The following is a 27,039-nucleotide window of genomic DNA, read 5'->3' as shown; positions in this document are numbered from 1 at the left end:
TTTCCTTGAAAATCAATCTTCAGTTTTGGTTGGACGAACCTTGGTGTGTGAAATCATTGTAAATTTACTTACTCTTCTTTGGAGTTTGAGGATGTGACTCTTCTGCTACCAACTAAATAAAGCTTGTTTTGCCATAACTATTTTGTGTCCAGATTCTCAAAACTGTGTTTGCTGGTTTCCAGGGAAATGGTCCCTTAAGATTAGGCTCCAAGTTCTTCCTTGTTGTGTCCTTGGAAGGTACACTTTATTCTAAACACCAAGCTACCTTCCCACCTCAAGCATATACACTTCCCCTAACAAACACATGCAATTTTGTGTTCCTTCCAAGGCAAGAACCACCTTTTGGCCAGACCAAGTTGCTTTGTCCTTACTTTTGGACTCACTGACCACAGGAAATCTCAGGTCTCACCATGATGATAATTTTTCCAGATATCTCCCACAAAATTCCATTCTCAAGCAAATGTAAGATCTATAATAAGTACTTAGGAAATTCCTGTGAAAGAAACGAAATCAATCATTGCCTTTTTTCATTTGAGCTTTTATAATGGAGAAAAGTTAATCAAGAATCAAGATTCAAATGCAAAGAAGGGTTGGGGCTGGCTCCATGGTGTAGTGGTTAAGTGCACACGCTCCGCTGAGGGCAGCCCAGGTTCAGATCCCGGGCACGCACTGATGCACCGCTTGTCAGGCCATGCTGTGACAGCGTCCCACATAAAAGTGGAGGAAGATTGGCATGGATGTTAGCTCAGGGTCAGTCTTCCTCAGCAAACAGAGGAGGATTGGCATGGATGTTAGCTCAGGGCTGATCTTCCTCACCAAAAAAAAAAAAAAATGCAAAGGAGAAAGAAGTCTGTAGACTTCTGTTATGAATTTGAGAAAAGATCATTTTTAATACCCTTAATGCTGTCTGAGAACTGACTTAAGAGAGAGAGAGATGTGAGAGGTAGGATGCAATAGGGTAAAAACAAAACAACTCTGTTCAAACAAGAGTTCAGATCTGCACATAGACCTCTGTGGGGTAAATGGAAACCCAGCACACAAAAAAGCTGAATTATACCATGGAAGCAATAGAACAGATGAATTAGGAAATGTGAAAAAAGAAAAAACCTATAAGAGATATCATTAACAATAGACCTAAAGGAGTAATACTACCACCATACATACTGGAAACCCTGGGGTTTTATTTGGGGGAAAAAAATAGAAATATTAACTTTCCATAGATGATAAAGAAAAACTAGTAAAAAGGCTAGATCCTGAGTCACTTTTCATGCATTTACATTGAAATTTTGCAGACAAGTTAGCCAAAATAAGTTCCCTTTGACATGGAAATAGGAAAACCCAAATTAGCCTGGGAACAAATCAGATCTCTATTTTCTCATTTTAAAGTGGGAAATTAAACCAGATGGACCTTAAGGTCCCTTCTGGTATTAATATTCTGTGGGTCTTAATTTTTTCTTTTTAAAGAAACTAGGTATATTTAAATCAATAGAAGAAGATAATGTACATCCAGAAGGCACTTTAAAAATAGATAGGTATCATTAAAGTTAGACATTATTTTTAAGCAGAAGGAACTCTTAAGGTTTAGAAATAATAAATGTTGTGCCCATATTCAAAGCTGATAGCAATGTTTATTTTAGTTGAGTTAGTTGGAAAGAGTTTATGTAGAAAGATAAAGTCACATAGTTTAAATGAGAGGTGAGGTCATGAACTTTCAAAAGTGGTTTTAGCCAGTCCCCCTTCCTTTATTTTGTCACAAATGCTTGGTGGCACATGCAGAGGTGGCCACCAGTCTAAGCCTGACAGCAGAGCCGTAGAGACAGACATTCCCAAGAAGCTCCCAGATCTCAGGCTTACAAGCCCAGGAATGCCTAGGAAATGTGCCTGCGCATCTCTTTCTTTCTTTCTTTCTCACAACCTCAACCGCTATGTCACTAAACGCCATTGCACATACGTGCTGTGAATCAGCCCCACCACATTCCCATTGGCTAGATTTTACCATGCTCTGTTACAAGGTCAAAAGCAAAAGTCAATGGCTTTGTGCGAGGCCAAGCAGCTCTATCAATCATTGATCCATTTAAGCAGCTCTAGGCTCTGTTCTGTTCAATATATTTGTGACCTAAATGAAGGTATAAAGCATATAATTAATTCTACAAGTCATCCCTAATCAAGTGGCCACTACAGGATTTATGGAGACACACATCAAATATTTTGATGACTTTGATAATTGGGAAATGATTCTGTATAGCCAGAATCAATTTATAAGTAACAACTACAAGTCACATTATTTATAGAGATAAAAGAAAACGACATGACCCAGAAATAGCTGAGGGAGAGAGATGGAAAACTGGGAGGTCTAAACAGACCTGAAGTTAAGTAAAACCCCAAAATGCTGCCACTGAGAGGAAAAAGAAGCCAACATGATATTGGGATGTATTAATACTAATATTGGACAGACAGGCAAGAAATCTTTGTACTGAAATACTTAGTCATACACTGAGTAGATGATCCTATGTAGGTTTTGGTTTGTAGACTTTTAAAAGTGTGGGAAAAACTGGAAAGGAGCCCAAGATGAACAATAAGAAAGTCTTAAAGTTAAAAAATTCTCATTTGAGGAAAAACTATATGATCTGCTTTAGTTGAAACATTGAAGAGTAACTTCAAGAGGATCCTCAAAAAAAAAAAGAAAGAAAAGAGTTGGGAAATTGTTTCTGCCTTGTTTTCTTCTCACCTGCTTAGATGTGTAGAGTTTGGCTGGCAGTGTCAGCATAGGGTAATATCCAACTAGCGAAATTGGCTGCTGGGCAGGTGGCCTCACTTGAACTTCTCAGTAGTTGTAGGGTATGATACTCCTGCTGCCAATGGAATTAAGCTTGCTTTGTCTCACCTGTAGCTCTGCCCATATTCTAATTCGGTGACTGTGACTCTTGACTCCTGAGTGCCTGAGTCCTCCCTCTGTCATCCTTTTTGGAATCTGAGTTACAGACACTGACTCAGGATTTGAGCACTGGTGTCTCGAGCTGTGATCTTTGCAATCAAGGACTCAAGTGTTGTGGAGCTGATGAAGCTTCCTGACTTGTAAGAAGACTCTGGGGGAACTCTGTCTCCTCAGGAAGAGAAGAATCACAGCATCCACACTCTCCAGTTCTGTTTACACCTCATTTGTTTTTAATTTATTATGTGCTTGTGTTTTTTTCTCACCCACCTCTGGATATTCCTCTTCCTGCCCATGGCAGCAATTCTCCCTGCTCGCATGGTGTCCACCCCTCCCAAACCGGTCTCCAGGGCCCTTATGCCTGAGGAAGTCCTTAGGGGGGCTTATTTTAGGTCTGCCTTTTTTGTTCCCACTAAGGCTGCCTTTGTGATTTGATGTTCCTCTTGGATCCTCTTTAATGACCTAACTTCTTTAAACCATCATTTTCTTTCAGCTCATCAAGGTGGCTTTGGAGAAAAGCCTGGCAGCTGTGGAGACCCAGGGCGTATCTCTTCCTCCTTCGTCCCCGACAGGAGGGGACAGTAACAGGGATCTTCAGGAGGAAATGCTCCACCTAAGGGCTGAGATGCATCAGCACTTAGAGGAGAAGAGGAAGGCTGAGGGGGAACTGAAGGAGCTAAAGGCTCAAATTGAGGAAGCAGGATTCTCCTCTGTGGCCCACATCAGGTAGGACATTCCCCCAGGGAAGGGGAGCCTGCCGATTGAGAGGCCACCATAGCCAAGGGACTCACCTTGCTGCAGCCAAGGCATTCATGCTGCCATGGGGCTTCTTGCTCCACATCCCAGGCTCCATGCATTAATGGTTCTACAAATTCTTTAGAGAAAAGTTGATAATATTGCATAATGGTGATTATCAATAGTTACCATTCAAATTACTCAAATAAATCTGGTGTTAATTCAATATAATAATGCCCATTGTTAGCCATACATGTGACAGTCATGAGTGGAAATCTCCTAGTTGTATGACTGGTATTGCTCTTTTGAATTGACTTGAACTAAAGAGTCTCCTGCCACCCAAGTTGCTTCACTGCTGTATGCAGAACCAGAACAGTCCATGAGGGAGGAGGATTTATACAGGGGCTCCCCCATCTCCTCTCAGCTCTCTCTCAACAACATGAATCCCTAAATCATGAAATAGCAAGTTTAATAATCTCTGCTATTTTATTACCTTTACAAAAGTGGTAAATAGCTGATTAATTGGCTAGATTGGCCACTCTCTCTTTAATGGCTTTTTTTCAAACGATGCTTGGGGAACATGCTGTTAATGTAGGGCTAATCCATTTATTCACTCATCCCTGAGGGTCGTGATCATCATGGCCTGTTGTTTAGTACACAACTGCGCAGATGTACAACTTCTCATGCATGCCCTGTTGTTTCCCTGCCTATTATGTGCCACTTAAACGTCCCTGAATTATAGAATAAGATTAGCACTGAAGAGGACCTTGGCATCTAGCCTAATGTCCTTGTTTCGTAGTTGAGGAAACTCAGGCCTAAAAAGTTCTAGTAACTTGCTCAAGGTTGCATAATAGTTCATGGCTAGATCCCCAGCTCCCAATTTTTAAAATCTAAACCTTTTCTTCTTTACTATATACTTTCTCAAACAATTTTTGAAATATTCTTGTGATCATTCTTAATGCTGGTTCTTTTACTCTGAATTATCTTGGTATTTCTTTCCTTAAATTCTACTTAGTTAGAGCAGAAGTTTTGCTTAAGGTTTGTCATATGTAAAATTCGTTGAGCTGTCATGGGTAAGAACAGTGCATCTCTTTTGATCCTACAGTTGAATGTACAATCAAACCCAACGTAGATACCCTTGTGGAGTATTTTCTTTTTTCTCCAGAGTTACTAACCTGAAACTCTTATTTAACTCTCCACCCAACCTTAAGAATCACCAATAATGTAGAAGATAGAATCTATCTAAAGCATTGGCCATCTTCCGAGATTTTGTTGAGCTTTTCTTTCATTAGTTTGTGTTGTGAAAACAGTGAGGTTTTCCCCAAAACATAAAGTTATAACATAATATTAAATACTCTTTTTCGGGCTGGCCCGGTGGCGCATGGGGTTGAGCGCGCGTGCTCCGTTGTGGCGGCCCGGTGTTTGCCGGTTCGGATCCCGGGCGCGCACCAACGCACCGCTTGTCAAGCCATGCTGTGGCGGCGTCCCATATAAAGTGGAGGAAGATGGGCATGGATGTTAGCCCAGGGCCAGTCTCCTTCAGCAAAGAGAGGAGGATTGGCAGATGTTAGCTCAGGGCCGATCTTCCTTACCAAAAAAAAAAAAAATTAAATATTCTTTTCTATACTACACATGTGCCCCTTTTTCTCCCCCTTACACCTCAGTTTTGGTAAAATACCTGTCGCCTTTTTATCCATTGAGGAAACTTTTATATAGTCTGTCTGATTCCTATGTCCTGAAGTATTTTCTTCCTTGATTCACACTTGACAAGCTCTGCTCATGGTCCAAGACTTCAGGATTCTGAGAAACCCAATCTAAGGGCATAGCCAACTGCTGATCCTTCAGATTGTGAATTACAGTCATGTGTTGCTTAAAGACGGGGATACATTCTGAGAAATGCGTTGTTAAGCAATTTTGTCGTTGTGCGAATGTCATAGAGTGTACTTACACAAACCTAGATGATATAGCCTACTACACACCTAGACTGTATACTACTAATTTTATGGACTGCCATCATATATGTGGTCCGTCATTGACTGAAACATCGTTATGTGGCACACGACTGTACTTGTTCCTTTGCCTCTTCTAGTCAGTGGTTCTCAATTCAGCATCCTTAAGAATCACCTATGGAACTTAAGTAAAATGTAGATTCATAGGCCTTAGCTCTAAAGCTTTCTTAACAAGCACCTCATAGGATTCTTTTTTTTTTTTTAAAGATTTTATTTTATTTATTTTTCCCCCCAAAGCCCCAGTAGATAGTTGTATGTCACAGCTGCACATCCTTCTAGTTGCTGTATGTGGGACGCGGCCTCAGCATGGCCGGAGAAACAGTGCGTCGGTGCACGCCCAGGATCCGAACCCGGGCCGCCAGCAGCGGAGCGCGCGCACTTAACCTCCAAGCCACGGGGCCGGCCCCGCCTCGTAGGATTCTGATGTTAGTATTCCTCAGGCCTTCAGCTAGTGCAGCAGAATTAAATGACTTCTCTGTTGCAGACCCTGAGCTAACCATACCATATATGTAATTTCATTTAAGCATCCAATAACTCCACTAGGTAAGTGTTATAATGCTCATTTTATATAAAAGGAGACTGAGGCTCAAAGTGGTTAAGTGAATTGCCTATTTAAGTGAATTGCCTTGTTAAAGCCATGTTTTTATTGCTTCCACCCAACCATAATGAAGGATTGGGTGGGAGGAAAGGGTGGGTCTAGAATGTCATGGTGAAAATTAGTTATTTAGTCCATCTTAATTTTTCAACAAATATGAATGTTTTATGTGGCAGGGACTGTGGAAGCTCTGGGGATACAGGATGAATAGGACAGAGTCTCTGCTCTCATAAAGATGACCTATTACAGGAACCAGATGTAAAGCAAATAATTACATAAGCACATTTGATTGTAGTTCTGATTAGTATTAATTATTTCTTCTGTGTTCCTAGATCTCTATTTCTCATCTAATGGTTGAAAACCGACTGATGATAATTAATAGAACTCTAGAATCCATAATAATACATTTGTCCCAGCAAGGTCCTTCTTATTTTTTTCTAAAAAGTGTAAGTACTCTTGTTATTCCAGAGGCCACTGAAAATTAGAACATGAGGCTGCATGGCATGGGTAAAGACAACTAGACCAGGTGTCTTGAGTCCACGAGTTTTAGTGATAGTACTGCCGCCAAGTAGCTGTGTGAACGAGGGCGAGTCTCTTATTCTTCCTGAGCGTTGGCTGTCTGCTCTATAAAATAAGGGAGTTGTTGTAGGTCTCTGAGGTTGCTTCATGGTCTGGGGTATCTCTGAGTCTCTGATGGACTGAGATGTGGGTAAAAGGGGCCAAGACCAGACCCGGCCCCTGATTGTATATGTTTCTTGCAGGAACACCATGCTGAGCCTTTGCCTTGAGAATGCAGAGCTGAAAGAGCAGATGGGAGAAGCAATGTCTGATGGATGGGAGATTGAGGAAGACAACGAGAAGGGCGAGGTGATGGTGGAGACTGTGGTAGCCAAAGGGGGTCTGAATGGGAATAGCCTTCAGGCTGAGTTCAGAAAGCTCCAGGGAAAACTGAAGAATGCCCACAACATCATTAACCTCCTCAAAGAACAGCTGGTGCTGAGCGGCAAGGAAGGGAATAGTAAACTCAGTCCAGAGCTCCTTGTGCACCTGGCCAGGGAGATCGACAGAATGAACACAGAGCTTGTTTGTTCTCCTGGGAAGCACCAACGCCAAGAGGAGGACGTGACTATGAGGCCCTGCCCCAGACCCCAGTGCCTTGACCTTGGGTCTGCCCTCGGAGTGAATGCCCACCAAGTAAGTGTGGGCTTAGATGGAATGAAAGACCCTTGGAGAAGGGCTGGAAATGTCAGTTTTTACCTTAAGCAATTCTGCCCTGTGGGTCAGGAGGTACTAAGGGAAGGGCACCTTTGCACCGCAAGCAATGGTAATAATATTCCTCACACATTCAGCCTTTAGAAATGTTTTTACAGCATTATCTGATAAGTATTACTTGAGTAATTAATTTTCCATTAATATTTCTTGAGTGCTTAATTTTCCACATAACACACTAGGCATTGGCAGTGGTCAATAAGACCTGGACTCTGTCCTTCAGGTACTCACTATGGTGGGGAAAGATGGCACAAACACGGATCATTTCTATAGGATGCATGGGGTCTTAAGGCAGCCCAGACAGGTGGTGTGTAATAACATCTCTTCCTTATCACTGCCATTTTTGTCACAGCTCATTACAGATGTCTATCCCTGAGCCTCAGAAGGAGTTATCAGGATCCTTTCAAGGGAAGGGTCTTTGCTGAGGATTAAGTAAAGTGGAGAATGCAGAGGATCAATGGGGGCAGGAATGCTGGAAGAGACAAGTAGAGGTTTCCATCCCTTCTCTTTTCAACCACTGAACAAACTTTTACTGAGAGCTCCTCAGTAGACTGAGCTGACACAGTGCTATGTGCTGTAGATACAGAGATGAATAAAACATTACCCCAGCTCTCTAGGAGCTCAGTCTGGAAAGCAAATAACTGCCAAATGGCCTAAGGAGTGCTGTGGGAGACACATGAATCAAGTCCACAGGCTTCACAAGGGAAAGTGGCCATCACTGCGTGGGGGAGGACCTCAGACTTCCCTGATCCTGTGCTGGCTCTTTTCACAGCTGGATAACCAACCCCAGGCCCGGGACCCTGGGCCTCAGTCAGAATTGAGCCTCCCAGGATCCACCAAGCACCTGCGCTCCCAGCTGGCACAATGCAGACAGCGCTATCAAGATCTTCAGGAAAAGCTGCTGATATCAGAAGCCACTGTCTTTGCCCAGGCCAACCAGCTGGAGAAGTACAGAGTCATGTTCAGTAAGTCTTCAGTTCACATCACCAAAGTGTCTGTCTCCCCCACGAGAAGCTACCTGCTTGGCAGACTTCACTTTTCTTCCCCAGCCTCAAAACAAATTTAATCCTGACCACAGTCGTAGAGTTGTGGAAGTGGATATTTAGCTTCATTTTGCAGATGGCAGAGAAGAATAAAGGAATAAGGCAAGTTTGCAGTAAGAGTGTAGGGAGGAAATGGGTTAACTTCTAGGTTTGCTCATTTGTGGTAGAGTCAACGAACTGCCTTACCCCTCTTAACATATGCTGATGGTTTCTCTTCTGCTCCTCTTTGTACCACATCAGATTCTACAAAAGTACATCATCATTGTTGGTCTAGAATTAGCACTTTCTAATAGAATGTCCTGCAGTGATGGAAATGTTCTATATCTATATCACATGTGGTTATGAAGCACATGAAGTGTGGCTAGTTCAACTCAGGAATTTGAAGTTTTATTTAATGTTAACTTATTTGTTATAAAATAGTAACATGTGGCTAGTAGCTACCTTATTGGACAATGCAGATCTAGATGTCTTGAGACTAAATTAGTTCAACTGCATTCAAACATTTACTGAGCCCTATAAACAAAGCACTTGCTAGTTTCACTGGGGCTTCTAGAGATGATAGTAATACCCTACTGAAAGATGTCTGGTCCCAACTAAGCCTAGGTTATCTGTAGGTGAGACCATCAATGGCAAACAGACTTATCCTGGTGGAGGGAGGTCATGCTGCCTGGAGTGGGTGATCTCTTCTCCAACATGAGTCCAAAGAAGCATCTATCCCACTTTGGATCTCACCTCCCTGCCCCCTGTGGGTGAGGATATGTGCCACCAAGGTTGAGGGTGTATGTGGGAAATTCAGATACCGTATAACACCCTCTGTCTCTTCCTGAGCAGGTGAGTCCTTGGTGAAGCAGGACAGCAAGCAGGTCCAGGTGGACCTCCAGGATCTGGGCTATGAGACTTGTGGCCGAAGTGAGAACGAAGCTGAGCGGGAGGAGAGCCCCAGTCCCGGTAAGAGTACAAGTGTGGGGCTCACCTTCCCTCCCTGGGGTCAGCTTTCATCTCTGGGTGCTGTTGGCCAGTCCCAGACCTGATGAGGAGGGGTGAGGGGGTGTTGTAGACTGAAGGGGACACAGGACCAGAGAGGGACAGGAAGTTTGGAGGAGAACTCTTGCCCCAAATGAGGCTGAGTGTGAGTTTGAATTTCTACAGTTAGTTTTCAGCATACTGCTGTTAATAAAAAAAAAAATTCTATCCAATTGATTATTATAGAAAAAAACATTAAGGCCTACTTATTAATGAAAAGACCAGATGAGCTTTTAGGGATATGCAAACCATAAGTAAAAAAAATTGTTTTTCCATGATAAAAAGACTGTCAAGGGAGTGGCTCCAGCGGCAGGCCCAGCTTTATTCAGGAAGATGCCTTTGTCTTTTCTCAGAGTGTGAGGAGCACAACAGCATCAGGGAAACAGTCCTAATGGAGGGGCCGTGCTCTGAGCAGGGACAGCTGGACTCGACACTGGCCAGCCCCCCTGGGAAGAAGCCCTTGGAGAACCAGCTAGGGAAGCAGGAGGAGTTCCAGGCATATGGAAAGTCAGAAGACATCTCTGTCCTACGTAAGGACATCAAAGATCTGAAGACCCAGCTGCAAAATGCCAACAAGGTCATTCAAAACCTCAAGAGCCGGGTCCGGTCCCTCTCTGTTACAAGCGATTATTCATCTAGTCTGGAGAGACCCCGAAAGCTGAAGGCCGTTGGCATCCTTGGGGGATCTTCACCTCATAGTGTCACTGACGAGGATGAGGGGTGGCTGTCTGATGGCACTGGGGCTTTCTACCCTCCAGGGCTTCAGGCTAAAAAGGATCTGGAGAGTTTGATCCAGAGAGTGTCCCAGCTGGAGGCCCAGCTCCCAAAAACTGGACTGGAAGGAAAGCTGGCCGAGGAGCTAAGATCAGCCTCGTGGCCTGGGTAAGGAGGGCCCTCTTGGGCCCTTACTTGATTGATGTTGTCTAAGTTTGTGTTTGAAGCAGGGTAGCCTGGGCAGGTGGAAGAGAGAACCCTCAGGGCAATCAGAAGAGCCCTTCTTTACATGGTAGACGTAGATCTGAATAAAGGACAGGTAGGCCAGGCCCTCCTGGAGATCCCAGGTCTCTGGGATTTCCTCTTTGGACTCTATTCATAAAGTGACAGGATATGTGGTATAGTAGTGAAACTGGAGTCAGACTGCCTGGATTTGAATCCTAGCTCTGGTACTTACTAGCTGTGCAACCTACTTAGTCTTTCTGAGCCTATTTCCTTACCTATTAGATGAGGATAATGAGAGAACCTATCTCATAGGATGGTTATTAGGTTTAAATGAATTTATACAAGTGCTTATAATAATGCCGAACATATATTAAGCTCTCAATACTATTTGCCATAATTATTATTGTTATTGATACTCTGTGTTGAAAAACACTGGGTAGACTTCCAGGCTGAGTAAAAAACCACCCCAAAGCTTAGTGGCTTCAAAGAATAATTTATGTGGATTGACTGGGCTTAGCTAGGTGGCTCTCGCTTGAGTCTCTCATGCAGCTGCCATCAGATGGTGTCTGGGGCTAGAGTCATCTGAAATGTCTGGCTGTGCTGGACATGGCTTCTTCATTCACATGTCTGGTGACGTGGTGCTCCTTGGCTTCTCTCTTTCTCCATGTGGCTTCTTGTCTTTCAGGACCTCTCTTCCTGGCTTGGGCCTCTCACAGTATGGTGCCTGAGGTAGTGTCACTTCTATGTGGAAGCTGGCTTCCAAGAGACAGGAAGTAAAAGTTGCCAGGCCATTTAAGAGCTACTCCGGGACTTGGCACAGTGTCACTTCCACTATATTATCTTGGTCAGAGTGGTCACAGAGCCTGCTCAGATTTAAGGAGGTGGAGAATAGCCTCTACCTGCTGATGAAAGAGAGGCAGAACCATATTGCAAAAGAGCATGTAGAATGGGAGATTGTGTAATGGCCGTCTTTGCAAAATACAGTCTGCCATAATACAGATGGTCTTTGAGATAGAAGACATGAAAGGTCCTATCCAGACTTAGGATTAGGTGATTCCAATCACTTAATTTATTTTTGGTATTTATTGAGTATCAACTGTGAGTGTCCACTATATTGGTGCTGTAAGGGTTATAAAATATGGCACTGTATTTACCCCCACAGAACTTAACCATTCACTTTGGACATATGACTAACATATATAAAACAGTAGAAGAACAGTGGTATACTAAATTGTTTGATGCAATAGTTTGTCAGAGCAGAATTTACTTTTAAATATCTCCTTTGGTTTATGTGCCAGAATTCAGCTAGGGGGGAGTTCCGTAGAGATATTATCACAGAAATGTCTACGGAAGCCCCCACAACAATTCACTCTTTTCCATTCTTATTCTTTCCTGCATTAGGAAATATGATTCCCTGATTCAGGATCAGGCCCGAGAACTGTCCTATCTACGCCAGAAAATACGAGAAGGGAGAGGTATCTGTTATCTTCTCATCCAGCATGCAAAAGATACAGTAAAATCTTTTGAGGACCTCCTAAGGAGCAATGACATTGACTACTACCTGGGGCAGAGCTTCCGGGAGCAACTCGCCCAGGGAAGCCAGCTGACAGAGAGGCTCACCAGCAAACTCAGCACCAGTAAGTTGGCCACAGGGCTTTGGGACACTCTCGCTCACTCCCACTGCCCCAGGCCCAGGTGGCCGCCACACTTCCACTGCAGCCTTTTAACCCAGGTCCAGCTTCCACTTCATTTCCCAGGGGCCATTACAGGATCAAGGCTGGCCAGTGGGGAGCATCAAGGAGGAAGACACAGGGTTGGAGAAGCCTGTAGAAACTTCAGCACTCAGGGAATTTGACCTTGAGGAAAGCAGGCTGTGTCCATCCAGTGCTAGGGGAGAAAGAGAGAAGAGATTGAAGAGAAGAGATTATAGGACCTTTTATAGTGAAAAGCGCCTTAAGCTGAGACTTGCAAGACCCAAGCTCTAGCCTGGATACTGCCATTAACTTGCTTTGGGCAAATGGTTTATCCTTTTGGTGTCTCTGTTTCTTCATGTTTTGCATGGTATCATACATGAATGTAATCAAATATGAATAAAGTACCATGCTCTTTTGGACATGGTTTAGGCATGAATGTCATAGTACAAGGGCTAGGGATGTTGGTTATTATTGGAGCCCTTTATTTAGGAATAATTTCCTGAGAGCATCCCAGGGAGTACAGCAGGATCTGTCTTGGGGGCCAAACATCCCATGTCTTGGTGGCAGGTGCAGAGGTGGGACGGGGCTGTTTTGTCATCTCCTGAAGGCAAGAGTGGGTTCTACATGAAAGCGTGAAAGCTGTGATGGGACACAGAGCTGTACGTCTGGGAGTCCGTCTGTGTCAGGCTTGGAGGCTGGAATGTTGCAGAGAGAAGCTGGGCAAGTGCCTTTTAAACTTTTTTGCATTGATTTAGGGCAGAGGAAGTCATGATGGTAATCACTAGGTCAGGGAAGGTCAGCCAGGTGAGCTAAGGAGAGCCTGCAGGTCTCTTCTCTAAAGACACAATCTGGGACCTCTCAGAATAATTCCTCCACATATCCTGGACACACATAGAGTCGTCACTATTCTGTACCCAAGTAGGCTTCTGCATTTATGTGTGAAGTGGGACCTGTTTAATTTCTTACTATTTCTTTCTGAATTTGGTTTGCAGAGGATCATAAAAGTGAGAAAGATCAAGCTGGACTTGAGCCACTGGCCCTCAGGTAATTCAAAACAGGATTGGTAAAGGAATCAGGAACAAGGCCCAAAAGGGGGTCAAGGGTGGCTGCAACTTCACAAATCAGGGAGTAAAAAAAGGAAAATGCTGATTGTAATGAATTCATTTCTTCATGGAACACCTTAGTGGTGTTTTTACCTTAATTCTTTACTCTCTTTTGGTATAATTCTGTTGATTTCTATTTGCATATTTATTCTCCAGGCTTAGTAACCTAGAGTCAGTCTGTCCTAAACTAGCCAGGTTTCCGGGGTCCTTGGCATCCCCAAGGTTCTCCTCTGCTCTTCCCTGTGTGTTTCAAGACCTGGGTGTGCTTTTTGCCAAGATGCCTTACCCAGTGCTGAGTTGGCATGTAGTTTAATAGCCACCCAATTTCTTTGGGAAAGAAGAATCATATTATTCTGGAATACAGCCCTGGGGGGTATTTGGAACCTCCTCAGTTTTCAATGAGTCACTGCATAGAATCTCATAATGTGCAAAAAAATGTGGGCTCAGAGTCCATTGTGGCCACTAGATCTAGCCCCTTTGTGTTATGAGTGTGCTTTAGACCACATAGTGCTTCTCAAAATAGCTGTGGTGAAGGACCAGGTGTTTTGATTTTGTTTTCATTTCTACTCCATCACAGACACATACATGATCTGTTCCTCAATCAACCAGATGATTCCACTTACTGTGCTCTCGAATGTTGTGGCAATGCCAACTGCTATATGTGTTTCAACCCTTACCTCCAGTTTCTGTACTTGTCTTGTTGGAGACTGGTAATCAACAGTTCTTAGGCTGCAGCTGTACTGGGGACCACACTTGAAGCAACAGTATGTTAGATGGCTGGCTGAGTTTCTGCTAGTCCTCAGCGTATCGTGCGGCCAGTGCACTGGGTAGCTGTTGCTCCCCCTCCCTCCGCACCCCACCCCTAGTCAGAGATGGGTTATTTCGATTATTCTTTGCAGGAATGATCCCCTTGGCTTATGTGGCTTTTCCCATGTGCCTTAGTCAGGAGTAGCTGACTTGGTGACCTTGGTATCACCTGCTGTCCTCCCTTACCCCACTAGGCTCAGCAGGGAGCTGCAGGAGAAGGAGAAAGTGATTGAAGTCCTGCAGGCCAAGCTGGATGCCCGGTCCCTTACGCCCTCCAGCACCCACGCCTTGTCTGACTCCCACCGCTCTCCCAGTAGCTCCTCCTTCCTGAGTGATGAACTGGAAGCCTGCTCTGACATGGATGTAGCCAGCGAGTACACACACTATGAAGAGAAGAAAGCTTCACCTGGTCACTCAGGTAGCCTCCACTTTCTGAGTGGTACCACCTTTATCTAGGCTGAGAGGAGACTTCCATGACCAGGGCTTATAGATCCACCCTGGTGTGTATCAGGCTGAACACAGCTGTGGGACCAAGTGCGAAGCACAGGCCCCAGTGGGTCAGGATCTTTGCTCTGCATCTGACTCTGTAAGTTACTGGGTCTCCACTGGCATGTGCATGCTGTTGGACCCAAGGCAAGCCTAAATACGGAGAGTGAGAAGATCATGGCAGACTTTTCTTCCCCAGTTCCTCATGAGCACAAATCTGTCTGACCGACCTCCTTCTTTAAGATGGGATATCTTCTCCCTCTTGCAATGATCTTGCTGGCTGTAGTTCCTGAACAGTGTCCCCTGAGTGTCTGTGGGTGTCCACAGGTGCTGCCGGTCTTGCCTGGTATTTTTGGAAATGCCATTGCTCTGAGCCCCACTATCACCTCTAAGGTGGCTTGTTCACTAAAGGAGCCGTCTGCAAGCAAGGAAGTGAACACTGCTCACAGTGCTTGTGCTTGGTGCTTTCCCTGAAAGCAAGGCTCTGCCTGGTCCCCCTGGTTAAATATAAGATTCCAGTTCTTTGTAGAATGTGAAACATTTTTTTTCATTCATGGCTTTTATAGATTCCATGTACCATTCGACTCATTCTGCTGTACTATCTTCTAAACCATCAGCAACCAGTGCACCTCAGGGGGTTAAGGCCGAACCCAGCAGCAACCCCATCAGCTTGCCAGCTCCCCAGAACCCCCCCAAGGAGGCCAGCCAGGCCAAGCCAGGTATGCAACAGCCAGTCGGGCAGGGGCTTCATCTCCTCTCCCCAGCTGCCTGTTTGACATTTCTACAGGGACAAATGTTTCCCCTGTTAGGGGCTTATATGCCTCAAATTCTAGACAAAATCAAGAGACTACTCTAATTTGCTAATTGCATCTAACTGTTCTTTGGTTTAAATATTTTAAAAAAATAAGTAATCCACAACAGACTTTGATCTGCATACCAATTTTGACCAGTACTTGGCTAATCGTTTTAAAGTAAACATTTTCATTTCTTTCTCTCATTTCATCCCAGGGAGTAAAGAGCAAAATGTTTCTCTCAGGATTACAGTAGACAAAGAACAAAAAGAAATTCACATCTACTGCTCCCCTATACATGTTACCCATTTAATGTGCACAGCAGCCACTGCAGTAGGTGGGGCTGCTTACTTCATAGCTGAGGATGTTTCCATATCGTCAGTCGGACAAGATTCTGCTCATAAGATGTTCTCATTCATGGATTTATGAATGGGCTGGCAGTCCTTGACATGTACATGGTGTGTATCCTGGGGCCAATTATAGAGTATTTCATTTACCTGCCTCAGCTTAGTTGCCAGGGGGTGCGCTGTTCAATCGCAGCTCCCCACCAGAGCTGGCAGGGAAAGGGCAAACCTTGTCCTCGCCTCCTACCCCCCACCACGACTGGCTGGTTGTCTTCAGTATTCTTTGTGGTGAGGTCGGACTCGTGTAGAGGTGCCCCAGAAAGCACAGTGCTTGCCTGCTGGCCACCCCTGTCTCTCCTGAGGACAAGTCAACCAAAATCACAAGGAAGAGGATGTGTCCGACTCTTCCTGAGTCTGGGCTCAAAGTGTCTAGGCCAGAGTAGACAGCAGCTAGACCAGGAAAACAGGGGGAAAAGCTGTCCCCCAAGCGCTATAGGCATCTGCATAAATGCTTTGGGGTCACAGAGTAGAAGGCCAAGGGTAATAAAATCAGAATCCTTCCCTGAAGGATGCCTGGGCTTGTCACTTGGCAATTTGGGTGTCTTTGCAGTACTGCTCTGACACCGTGTCAGCATCCTGGGGCAAGGGATGTGTTTTAGAGTGTCATCATTGTCTTCCATGTTAGACATTGTCCACAGGTCAGTCTTGGTTTCTGCTCCCTCCATGGGCTACCTGCCTTAGAAATGTTTTTAGGAAAGAGGAGACAGATTCAGACGTCAGAACTTTCCAAGTTTCCTAAAAAGCTGTCTGTAAATGAGCTGCAAAATGATCACCTGTGAAGATTTTTTAAAATGCAAATTTCCTAGTCTGACTCCCAGAGTTTATGATTCAGTAGGTCTGCATTAGGGCCTGAGAATCTGCATGTATTGAGAATTTTTCCAAAGTGATTCAAATGCCCAGACAGGTTTGTAAGCCACCGTGTCTAAGTCACTTCGCCAAGGTCTCTATTTTTCCTTTGGTAAATGAACACATTGATTTGGGATTCTGAAGTTTGTTTCCATCAGAGTCTTGAATTGCATGCGTTGGTAATGCAAATTTCCCCACAGTCCTAGTCCACTCCTGCCCTCTTCAGGGTGAGCCCTGATTCTTTCATACGAGGAGTTCTAGGTGTAGGGAGAGTCTTGTCACAGGGGCAAGGACTGGCACATGCTGGGAGCAGCACCACAGGGCCCTTGAGAGCATCCAGGCACAGCTGTCCTGACCTATCCATGCCCCGGATGGCTGGGATGGGGCTCTGACGGCTGCCTGGGTTACAGTTAGGCCACCTTGCCTTCTGTAGCCAATTGTTTTCCAGATGAGCGTAGAATGTGTATGCAGGATAGCCCTGCCAGGCTAGAAGGAGGAGGGGTCAGCCAGGCCAGCCTCTCGGGTAGCAGTGATCGCCCTCAGCCATGGCAACGATCACTCTTAGCCATCCCGGCAGCACCGTCTAGAATGATAGCTACTCCCCAAGGAGACATCTGGTCAGGGAATAGTTTCACCTTCTCAGTCTGTCACTCATTCTTTTCTCTTACTTTCTCCCTAATGATGTGTCTCCTTTCTCCCCAACTTTCTCTTTCTAGGCCTTCATTTTCCCTCCATACCCACACTGGTTAGCCTCTCCCAGGCACCACTGCCCTCAGCTCCACCCAGCTTCCTGCCTTTCAGCTCTGCTGGCCCTCCCCTCCCTGCCTGCTGTGAGACACCTGTGGTCTCCTTGGCCGAGGCTCAGCAGGAGCTGCAGATGCTGCAGAAGCAGTTGGGAGAAAGTGAGCACTTCCTGCTGCATTTGTGTGCTTGCGAATGGCAGCCCTGCCCCGAGTTGCTCTGCATGGCTTTGGCTTGATGGCAGAATTTTAAAACACAGCAGAGGGGTACATGTAACCAGTGGACGACTGAGGGGTAGCTCTGCTTGCTTTTCCTGGAAGTGTATTTACTGTTATCTTTCTGGTGTGTGTGTCTCATCAGTTAACTGGTATATATGTTCATCGGGCCCTGGACCTGGTCCTCTCCCATTGCTCCCACTGTAGGGTACCATCAAGTATGCTGAAGCCCTGACACACTGGTGACGTGTTTACTGGCAGGGTGAGGGAGAGAGCTTGTGTGCCTTGCCTATGCAGGGTGAAGTGGCCATGAAAAAGATGGCCACATTCAGTGGGATCGTTTCCACACCTACTATATCCTCTTGCTGTGAAATGCTTTTAATCAGGTTCAGATCCTGCCATCATCAGGTTGGGGCAAAAAAGGTGGTGGTAGAGGGATTCAGAGGGGATGACAAAGCCACTCTTCCTGTTGGATAAGGTTCATTTCTGCCCCTGGACATGTGACTCATGGTCAGCTAGACCCAGAATCACAGGCTGTGATGCCTGATTGTGAATTTTGTCCTCTGACTCCCAGAGATAACTGATCTTATGTAGTCACAGAATTCATAGACTGTGCACAGTCATCTTTTAGAAAAGGGTTTGATGTATATGTGGGCTGGATGCCTTCTCATAAAAATTTTTTGTGTGTGATCACTTATAGCTTAGAAAAAATAAGAAAAGAACCTCATATGATGAATTTGCTCTCTGGCAGTGCTTTAAAAAAACAACATCTATAAAGCAGTCTGAAATTACCTTAAAACCCCATTCTGTGCCTGTAGAGAAGCTCGGGTGAGCCAGATATTGATGGTAAGGGTCACCACGCAAAGGGTGTCCAGTGACCTAAGACCACAGCCCAAAATCTGTATACTTGAAGCCCCAAATGTCAGGGCCAGCATATTTCTTTTGTCAGCCCTGAAAATGGATACACTGTCTACTCTGCCCGCTGTTTGATTTCCAGAACCAGATAGACTAAGCCTGTCTTTAGGAGAGTTTGTACATCTTCCTTTCGGCAGGCAGTGAAGTCTTAAGAGGCTACCTCTTCTGCTTGTCAGCTTTACAGGGGCATGGCAATCTAGGCTTACCTAGCAACATGAACCTGGTCTCACCTGAGCCTCACAAAACTTTCATAGTAGGTAGAACCAGAGCAGGGAACTGAGGCTCAAGGAAGTGAAGTTACTTGCTCAAGGTCACTTGTAAGTGGGATAGAGGGTCGAATCCAGGTCTTTTGCTCCCAGTTCCATGTTTCCGTTACACTTTTCTACCCAAAGAGATTTTGTTGACATCCTGCTCAGAGCATGGAGCTGAACAAACTCGGGAGGCCCCTAGCAACCGTCTTTTCTCTCTCTCTTTAGAGACCAGTGGAAGGTGCTTGTGTCTCCGAGCTAGAACTTGTTATTATAGCAGTTCTGGAACCAACAGCTGATGGATAATAAATTTGTCTCATGGCAAAATGGCAAGAGTGTTCTCTAGATTCCTTTTCTTTCCCCTGCCTCCTTTTCCTGTATCTTTCCACATTTGTCAATTTGTCTTTGTCCCAAGGGAAAGATGGAAGGAGAGCATTGGGCATGAAAAAGGGTCTGTTGATGTGAGTTGAACTGGAGTCATATCTAGTCTGAGCCAGTGACCAGAGTTTCGATGGTCCCAGCCTTGGTAAGGAAGGTTGTAGCCCTTTCTTTTCTCTCCTGAAGTACCGCCTTCTCCAAGGGACCAGCGCTTACCAGCACGCCTTGTTTGCTTTGAACCAAGTGGACAGTGGTGCATGGCAGCTTCTCAGGCCACTGTGGGGCTAAAATCTCTGTGTGCAAGAGTCTTCCCGGTGTCTGTGCATGGTTTAGGGCACGTGCTCTGCATTATGTGACCAGGGGAGAGTGGAGTAAGAGAATACTGACCACTGCTACTGGTAGACTCGGAACCTCCTAAGACCGTGGTTAAAAAGTAAGCTGACTGTCGACAACCATGACTGATTTGCCCCTTTGCTTTGTGTTGTGGTGGAGTTGAAGCAGGTGCAAAAGAGGTAGGAAATCACATCTTTATTAAATCCCAACTAAAATTTAGATGCCTATTGGGGCCGGCCTGGTGGTGCAAGCGGTTAAGTGTGTGCGCTCTGCTGCGGCGGCCCGGGGTTCGCCAGTTCGGATCCCGGGCGCACACTGACGCACTGCTTGGCAAGCCATGCTGTGGCGGCGTCCCATATAAAGTGGAGGAAGATGGGCATGGATGTTAGCCCAGGGCCACTCTTCCTCAGCAAAAATAAAAAAAGAGGAGGATTGGCAGATGTTAGCACAGGGCTGATCTCCTCACAAAAATAAAATAAATTTAGATGCCTACGTTTTTCATCTCCCTCTTTAACTCCCAGTGACCCTAATGAATACCTGATATTTTGCAAATTGTGGAAGGAGAGACCCATGAGAATACCTCTCAAACTCTTCTGCCTATTAGAATCAGTTGGGATGATTCTAGCGCCCAAGCTGTACCCGATACCCATTAAGGCAAACTTACTGGGGGTCCAAGCATCAGTATATTTTTTATTACATTGTCCCGGGTGATTCTAGTGTATAGCCAAATTGGAAAACCAGTTATAAATCGGGACAAAAATTGGCCTGTGCCAATTGCATTGACCCCTCCGAGACATTTGACTTGGTTGGAGGAAACAATGACCTCGCTCCTATTTGCTTAGGTGGAGCTACCTGTTTACTCTGCTGCCTATGTTGATAATCTCTGAAAGAAAGTAGTCTTCTGAATATTAATATCCTAAACTATGGCCCCATCCTCTCTCCCTTTCTCCCCTAGTTGGGCTTCTTTTTACATAGCAGCAGACATGATGTGACTCAATGGAAAGCCCATGATTTCATAGGATCTATGAAAGCATCAGACTATGAAATGAAATATCCTACCTCCCTCCATTGACAAATATTCAGTGAGTCTTTAGACAGGAGAGATGACATTTTGCAGTTCCTTGAATCATGTTGGGTGAGATCCAAATCACCACTGGCCTTACATGGAACCTCCCCAGCCTCAGCAAAGAGTTCTTCAGTCGGAGGAATTGGGGCCACTATGTTTAGCTGGATTTCATGCTCCATTTCTCCTCTGACAGCCGCAAAGGAGAGACGGAAAAACTGGCTGGTTAGCTTCTGGGGGAGGCAAGTACTGAGGGAAAAACAAATATTCCTGTTCATAAGAATGCTCAGTGCTACATCCCATCACACTTTTGACCTCTGACTTTGGAAGTGAGTTGTACTTCTGGAACTTCCCTGGACTCTATCATGAGGAATTACAGTCGGACCCAGGAGTGGGGCCTCTGGACTTTTCCTTTGTGTACACTGGGGACTTTCAGATACTTATTCATTTCCTACCTCTTGGTGTCTTACGCTACCAAATACATGGAGTGAAAGTTATAGCCTCTAGGTTATGAGTCTTCATCTAATTGGTGTTCCACAGTGGACTGGGATCTCTGACATCCCACATGTCCCCTTTAGCGTCTGTTCTTAGCAATCACATGCTTCCTTGACTCACATCTGGAAGTGGTAGGAGAGGCCTAGGTCTTCCTGTTTCTGGCCTTAATTAGGGAGTTTCTGAAGAGAGGGCCCTTAGGCAGAGCTTCGCAGTTTTCAAAGCACTTCCTTGTTGATCCTTCCCTTCTGATACTGTGCTTCTGACTCATGTTTCTTTCTGCCCAGGTGTCAGCACCGTCCATCCTCCTTCCCCAGCTATGTTGCCAAGCAACCATTTAGAAGCCAGCTCTTCCCACTACCTCAACTCTGCCCTGCCCCACTCTCCTCTGAGGGGCACCATACCACTGGGCGGAATCTTGGAGCCTGGGTACCTGGGCCGCAGTGGCCAGTGGGATGTGATGAGGCCTCAGAAAGGGAGCATGTCTGGGGACCTATCCTCAGGCTCCTCCGTGTACCAGCTTAACTCCAAACCCACAGGTAAAGCACAGAGCTAAGCGGGTCAGCCTGTGAAATGAAGTTTCATTTACAGTCCACCCCCGTCCTACCTGGGCAGGGCCCTTTTCATTCCTCTGCTAGTCCCTGGCTCACAGAGTAGGGATAAAATGACAAGGCCATGTCTGTGCTCAGTCCTTTCTAAGGCATCCCTTCATCCCCCTCTGCAAGGCCTCGGAGCTCTGCAGGGGCCCAGGAATGTCAGGGACCCATTTCTGTGCTCTCACATTCACCCTGCATCCTGATCCCCTCCCAGCCTACTCTTAGACCCTTCCAGAATTCCAGGCACCAGTGTTCACAGGACATTCTTCCCTCTGTCAGGAGTTACAGAAAGGGAGGCTGTTTCTACCCAGCTCTTCACCCCATAAGTATATCCTGTGTACAAAACCCAGTTCAGTCTTTCCCTCTCACTCCTAGCTCTCCCAGTCAGGGCCAAGAGACGTTGTACCAGTTGGAGAGGTGGAGCTATACAGGTGCATGCTGGGATTCAGCTCAGTTCCAATAGTAACACAGTTGTAATCTTCAGAAAAAGACTGTGCCCAAAGCAAAATGGTGCAGCTGATGTAGTCTGTCATTAGCACCCCTCCCACTTCTCTTTTCTGCATCTTTTTTCTTTCTTTGGCGATGCTTTCTCCTCCTGGCTAATCAGCCTTCAGTCCCTCAATCAGTGCAGGCTCTCCTCTCTTCCTTCCATATTAAAAGTGAGTTGAGGGAGGCATTCAGGGGCAGTCTTTAACCACCGAGGATGAGTTTATATTCATGTCCTTTTACCTGAGGCCTCCTCTCTAAGGGTGGAGGAAGGGTCTGTCCCTTGCTAAAGAACATTCAGTCAAGTGTTGAACGAGGAAAGGTATTAGGGCAGGAGGAGACCTTCCCTATCACATGGAAAGTCACACTCAGTAGGTGGCCACACCTCTCCAGATGCTGGGCTGATGTCCACAGCCTTCACTTATTTTTCTCAACCATGTGGAACTCCCTCACACTTATACTGACAACTCCATTACACGTACCATGTATGGGAGGAGGCCCAGGGGCTTGCTTAGCACTAGGCTGTCCTGGGTTTGAAAGCCAATTACTTGTTAAACAAAGTTACCCATGTTCCTGGGTGCCCGTCAGAGAGGAGCAGTTGGCAGAAGGATGGTGATGTTTAGGGATCTTGCTGAGAGGCCAATAGCCCAGCCCCAACCCCCATGTGGACCCCACTAGTGACCAGGATTCCCCATCTCCCACTTCTCTCTTGTCCTGGTGGGATGGCTGCAGGGGCTGACCTGCTAGAAGAGCATCTTGGTGAAATCCGGAACCTGCGCCAGCGCCTGGAGGAGTCCATCTGCATTAACGACCGCCTGCGGGAGCAGTTGGAACACCGGCTCAGCTCCGCTACCCGTGGGAGCGGGAGGAGCGGCCCAGGTCATTCTGTTTCTGGTCATGATCAGGGAGCTTCTGAAGGGAGGGCCCTTGCGCAGAGCTCTGGAGTTTTCTAAGCACTTTGGTGGGCTTTACTCCCCCTGCTCCTTACACACAGTCCAGCATGGCTGGTGGGGCAGGTATATTGTCCTCATTTGGTAGAGGTATCTGAGCTCAGACAGTAACCTCCTCACTGCAGACCTACCAAGTCTGGTCCCCAGATTCGTCTGACTTCTTATGCCATCCCTAATCTGCTCATACACTGCCTGCTGAATTCCCTGTGCCCTTGTCCTGTGATTGGATCGGCAGAGGCCTCCCCTAACCACTTCACCAAGTGGCCTTTCTCCCCCCACTCCCCTCCCAGGCTGCTGTCACTTGGAAGCCGTCCCTTCCCTACACCCGTGTCCTGCCCACACTGCAGCAGCAGCTATTTGGGGAAGGAGACTCCCGAACAAGTGCAACCAGGACGTGACAATACACGCAAAGAGCCCAGTGAGAAGAGGCACAGGAAAAGCAGGCATTTGGCCCTTAAGGCTTTAGGCTCAGGCCTCAAGTCCCTGGGGGTTTCTGCCAGGTTGGGACAGTATCTGTGGGAGATACAGAATGGGTAACTTTGAAAGCATCTGTTACCCAAATGTGTAACTTGCCTGCTTGCACTTTCCGGAACAGGATCCACCTCTAACTTCTACAGTCCAGGCCTGGAGTCCACCCCTCAGCTCTACAATGAGAACAGAATTCTTAGGGAGGAAAACCGGAGCCTTCAGGCTCAGCTGAGTCATGTTTCAAGAGGTCGGTGGTCAAAGCCACAAACTGTGGTCACTCTCGGGTCCCTTTCTACCCTGGCCACACTAATCACCAACTGGAGAAGCAAAGAGCGAAGGTGGAGATAACAGAGCTACCCAGATCTCCAGCCACAAGTTCCCATAGCTATTCTCAGTCTAGAAAGGGCTGCTTCCTGAGAGGTCCCAACCACAGGCCCTCAGACCCCTAGGCTCTGGCGATGAATAGCTCTAGGGATTCCACTCTTCTGTGCAAACCCGCCTGCAGAGAGTCAGAGTCATTTGCTGTCAGACTGGGTACCAGGGAGGTATCTGTCCTACCTCCCTTCAGTTCTAGCTGATTTGGACCCAGGAAAGGAAGGAACATGCATGCCTATATTCCCTGTCAAGGTTCTCCACACTTTACTTCAGCTCTGTGTTTCCCTCCCAGTTCTGCTCAGCCATCCCCATATCTCTCACCACCTCTGCTCACTCACATACTCAGGCTCCTCGCTCATCAGTCCTTATGACTCTGTATTTGGGGGTGCCAGCAAAGTGTTCTTCAGAGCTTTCCCTGCCCTATCATTGGGCATCCATGGGTGGGCATCATTTCCTGTGCAGCCTGGGGGCCAGCTGACCTTAGTGTTAATTGAGTTGATCAAATCAATACATTATCAGTTAGAAATTATTTTTATTTAGAAACATCTATTGAATCTCCATAAAAGACTAAGAATAGTGTCCAAAAGGATTAAGAATGCTAGTGTAAAAGGATAAAGACTTCAAGATATATTTCTAAATTGGCCACCTCAGAGCAGGAAGATGTGAGAGGAAAGGTCAGTCACTGTTTTGGGAACATAACAAAAGTTAACAGATAAGATAGAAGACAGGACTACTAAACTACCATTGCATGCCTGGAAAGACTAGAACAGACCTCGCCAGTGAGAAGACAGAAAGATTTAAATGAGCACAATCTGCCAGGCCCAGGTGCATTCCATCCCAGACGACTGACAACACCTGCAGCCTTATCCTCAGAGTCTCTGTCAGTAGTCTTTGAGAAACCATGAAGGTCTGAGAGATGCCACAAGCCCGAAAAGAATACATTCTCAGTTTTCAAAATGATGAAAATAATATATTCTAAAAACTGTAGACAAGAAATCTTGATGTTGATTTTTTGCAAAATTCAAGAATGGACTACTGCACCAGAGGGTTTGTGAGCACTTAGAAAAGAGTAAGTGTTAAGTGACATCAGCGTTTTGGCAAAGTGAGTTGTTCCCTTTGTCTTCCCCTCTAAGTTACAACTAAATGGACATCCATTAGACAACAGAGAACTCCCTACACAGCACACAGGACGCCTGAGAGATCCAGGCAGCTATACATCTGAAGGTGGGTGGACTGGACCCCTGGGAAGCAGTGGAACTAAGGGAGCATATCCCTCCCCATCCCTGATGGCAGTGATCCACATTGCGGATCCTCACACAGCAGCTGGCGTGACTGTGGGTGGAGGTGCGTCAGCCTGGCCTGCACATGATTGCTTTCAGAGTGGGAGCCTGGCCTGTGGTTGTACTTCATACTGTGCTGGGCTTGCCTGCATGAAAACTCTCCACTGAGTGTTGGCGGCTCAGCCAGCATGAAGGTGCCCCACCCACTGAGTGCAGCAGCATGGCTGTGTGAGCAGAACTTTTCGAGCTGCTGTGGCCAGCCCGTGTGAACGGAGATTGGACCAACTGGCACAAGTATAAGCACATGGGGTGGGAACAGAAAGCACAACCCTGCCGCCCCCCAGAGGTGGCAGGTGGAATCTGTGGCCAGAAGCAACAGGAACCACAGTACAGCCTGTGACCCTGCCCCCAGTGGTGGCAATGCCGACACGAGCTGCACCAGCAGCAGAGGCTCTGTACAAGTCCCAGGGTCCCCAGGCCCCCACTAGCTACAGTAACACCTGTGAACCCAGCACCCCTAACAGCAGTGCATCCAGCACCCCAAGACAGGAACAGCAGGAACCCCAGGAACAGCAGTGCAGGTGGTGCATGGGACAGCAGCATCTGAGCCCACAGAGACCCAGTGGAGGAGCATGAGAGCCAAGTGACCAGAACCAAAGTAACCAAAGCTGTACTCAAATAAGAAAAGGTAACTACTACCACAAATATACTGGCAGAGCATCAATTCATGAGGACTAATGGTAACACTGCAGAAAAGAAGGAAAATGACAACCCTCCAGAAACCAAGCCTGAAGTCACAGAAGATTACAACATAAATGACAGAGAATTCAAAATAGCTGTCATAAAGAAACTTAACGAGTTACAAGAAAACACAGAGAGTGCAATGAGCTCAGGAATAAAGTTAATGAATAGAAGGAATACTTCACCAAAGACATTTAAGCCCTTAAAGAAAACCATACAGAAATTCCAGATATGAAGAACACTATTAATGTGACAAAAAATAATGTAGAAAGCATAAAAAAATAGAGCAGACCTTATGGAGGAGGAAGTGAGTGACCTGGAAGGTAGAAATCTAGAAAGTCTTCAGGTGGAGGAGGGGAGAGAACTAAGATTTTTTTAAAAAAGGAAATCCTTTGAGAAATAGCCAACTCAATTTGGAAAAGTAATATGAGGATTATAGGCATCACAGAGGGAGAAGAGTTGGGGAAAGGAGCAGAGAGCTTGTTCAAAGAAATAATAGCTGAGAACTTCCCAAACCTGGGCAAGGAACTGGACATACAAGTACATGAAGCCAATAGAACTCCTAACAAAATCAATGCAAAAAGACCTTCTCCAAGGCATATAATATTAAAACTGTCAAAAGCCAATGACAAAGAAAAAATATTAAGGTCAGCAAAGCAGAAGACAATAACCTACAAAGGAACCCCTATCAGGCTCTCAGCAGATTTCTCAGCAGAAATCTTACAGGCTAGGAGAAAATGGAATGATATATTCAAAATACTGACTGACAAAAACTATCAGCCAAGAATACCCTATCCAGTCAAACTATCCGTCAGATATGATGGAGAAATAAAATCTTTCCCAGATAAACAAAAGCTGAGGGAGTTCATTGCCACTAGACCTGCCTTACCAGAGATGATGAAGGTAGCCCTCCCAGCTGAAACTAAAAGGCAAAGGTTTACACAGCTTTGAGCAAGGAAGTAAATAGACAGACAAAATCAGAAAATTGCAGCTGTCTATCAGAATAGGTTTGCAAACAATTATAACATAAAAGATAAAGGAAAAGAAAGCGTCAAAAATAACTGTAAACACTTCAATTTAGC

General features: G+C 45.8%; 1 protein-coding gene across 9 annotated transcripts in view; it reads left to right on the top strand.

Moving 5' to 3' along the window:
- PDE4DIP (phosphodiesterase 4D interacting protein) overlaps positions 1 to 27,039 on the top strand; it is a 198,988-nt gene that overhangs the window by 155,134 nt on the left and 16,815 nt on the right. For 5 of the 9 annotated variants that reach the window (XM_087444575.1, XM_087444599.1, XM_014779958.2 and 2 more), the window contains 12 exons: positions 3,426 to 3,658; positions 7,033 to 7,465; positions 8,313 to 8,505; positions 9,415 to 9,531; positions 9,960 to 10,488; positions 11,947 to 12,182; positions 13,232 to 13,283; positions 14,344 to 14,567; positions 15,202 to 15,354; positions 21,349 to 21,600; positions 22,876 to 23,022; positions 23,689 to 23,808. In XM_087444575.1, coding sequence (XP_087300701.1) covers positions 3,426 to 3,658; positions 7,033 to 7,465; positions 8,313 to 8,505; positions 9,415 to 9,531; positions 9,960 to 10,488; positions 11,947 to 12,182; positions 13,232 to 13,283; positions 14,344 to 14,567; positions 15,202 to 15,354; positions 21,349 to 21,600; positions 22,876 to 23,022; positions 23,689 to 23,808 — 2,689 coding nt within the window. Of the gene's footprint in view, positions 1 to 3,425; positions 3,659 to 7,032; positions 7,466 to 8,312; positions 8,506 to 9,414; positions 9,532 to 9,959; positions 10,489 to 11,946; positions 12,183 to 13,231; positions 13,284 to 14,343; positions 14,568 to 15,201; positions 15,355 to 17,392; positions 17,579 to 21,348; positions 21,601 to 22,875; positions 23,023 to 23,688; positions 23,809 to 27,039 lie in introns of all 9 variants that reach the window. The other 4 variants (XM_087444580.1, XM_087444567.1, XM_087444629.1 and 1 more) reach the window with 3 other exon arrangements.

Source organism: Ceratotherium simum, chromosome 2 (genome assembly GCF_057802395.1).
Source record: "Ceratotherium simum simum isolate JZ-2026a chromosome 2, ASM5780239v1, whole genome shotgun sequence".
NCBI lineage: Eukaryota > Metazoa > Chordata > Mammalia > Perissodactyla > Rhinocerotidae > Ceratotherium > Ceratotherium simum.
The sequence above is the reverse complement of the archived record's forward strand: the minus strand, read 5'-3'. Positions and strand labels throughout refer to the sequence as shown.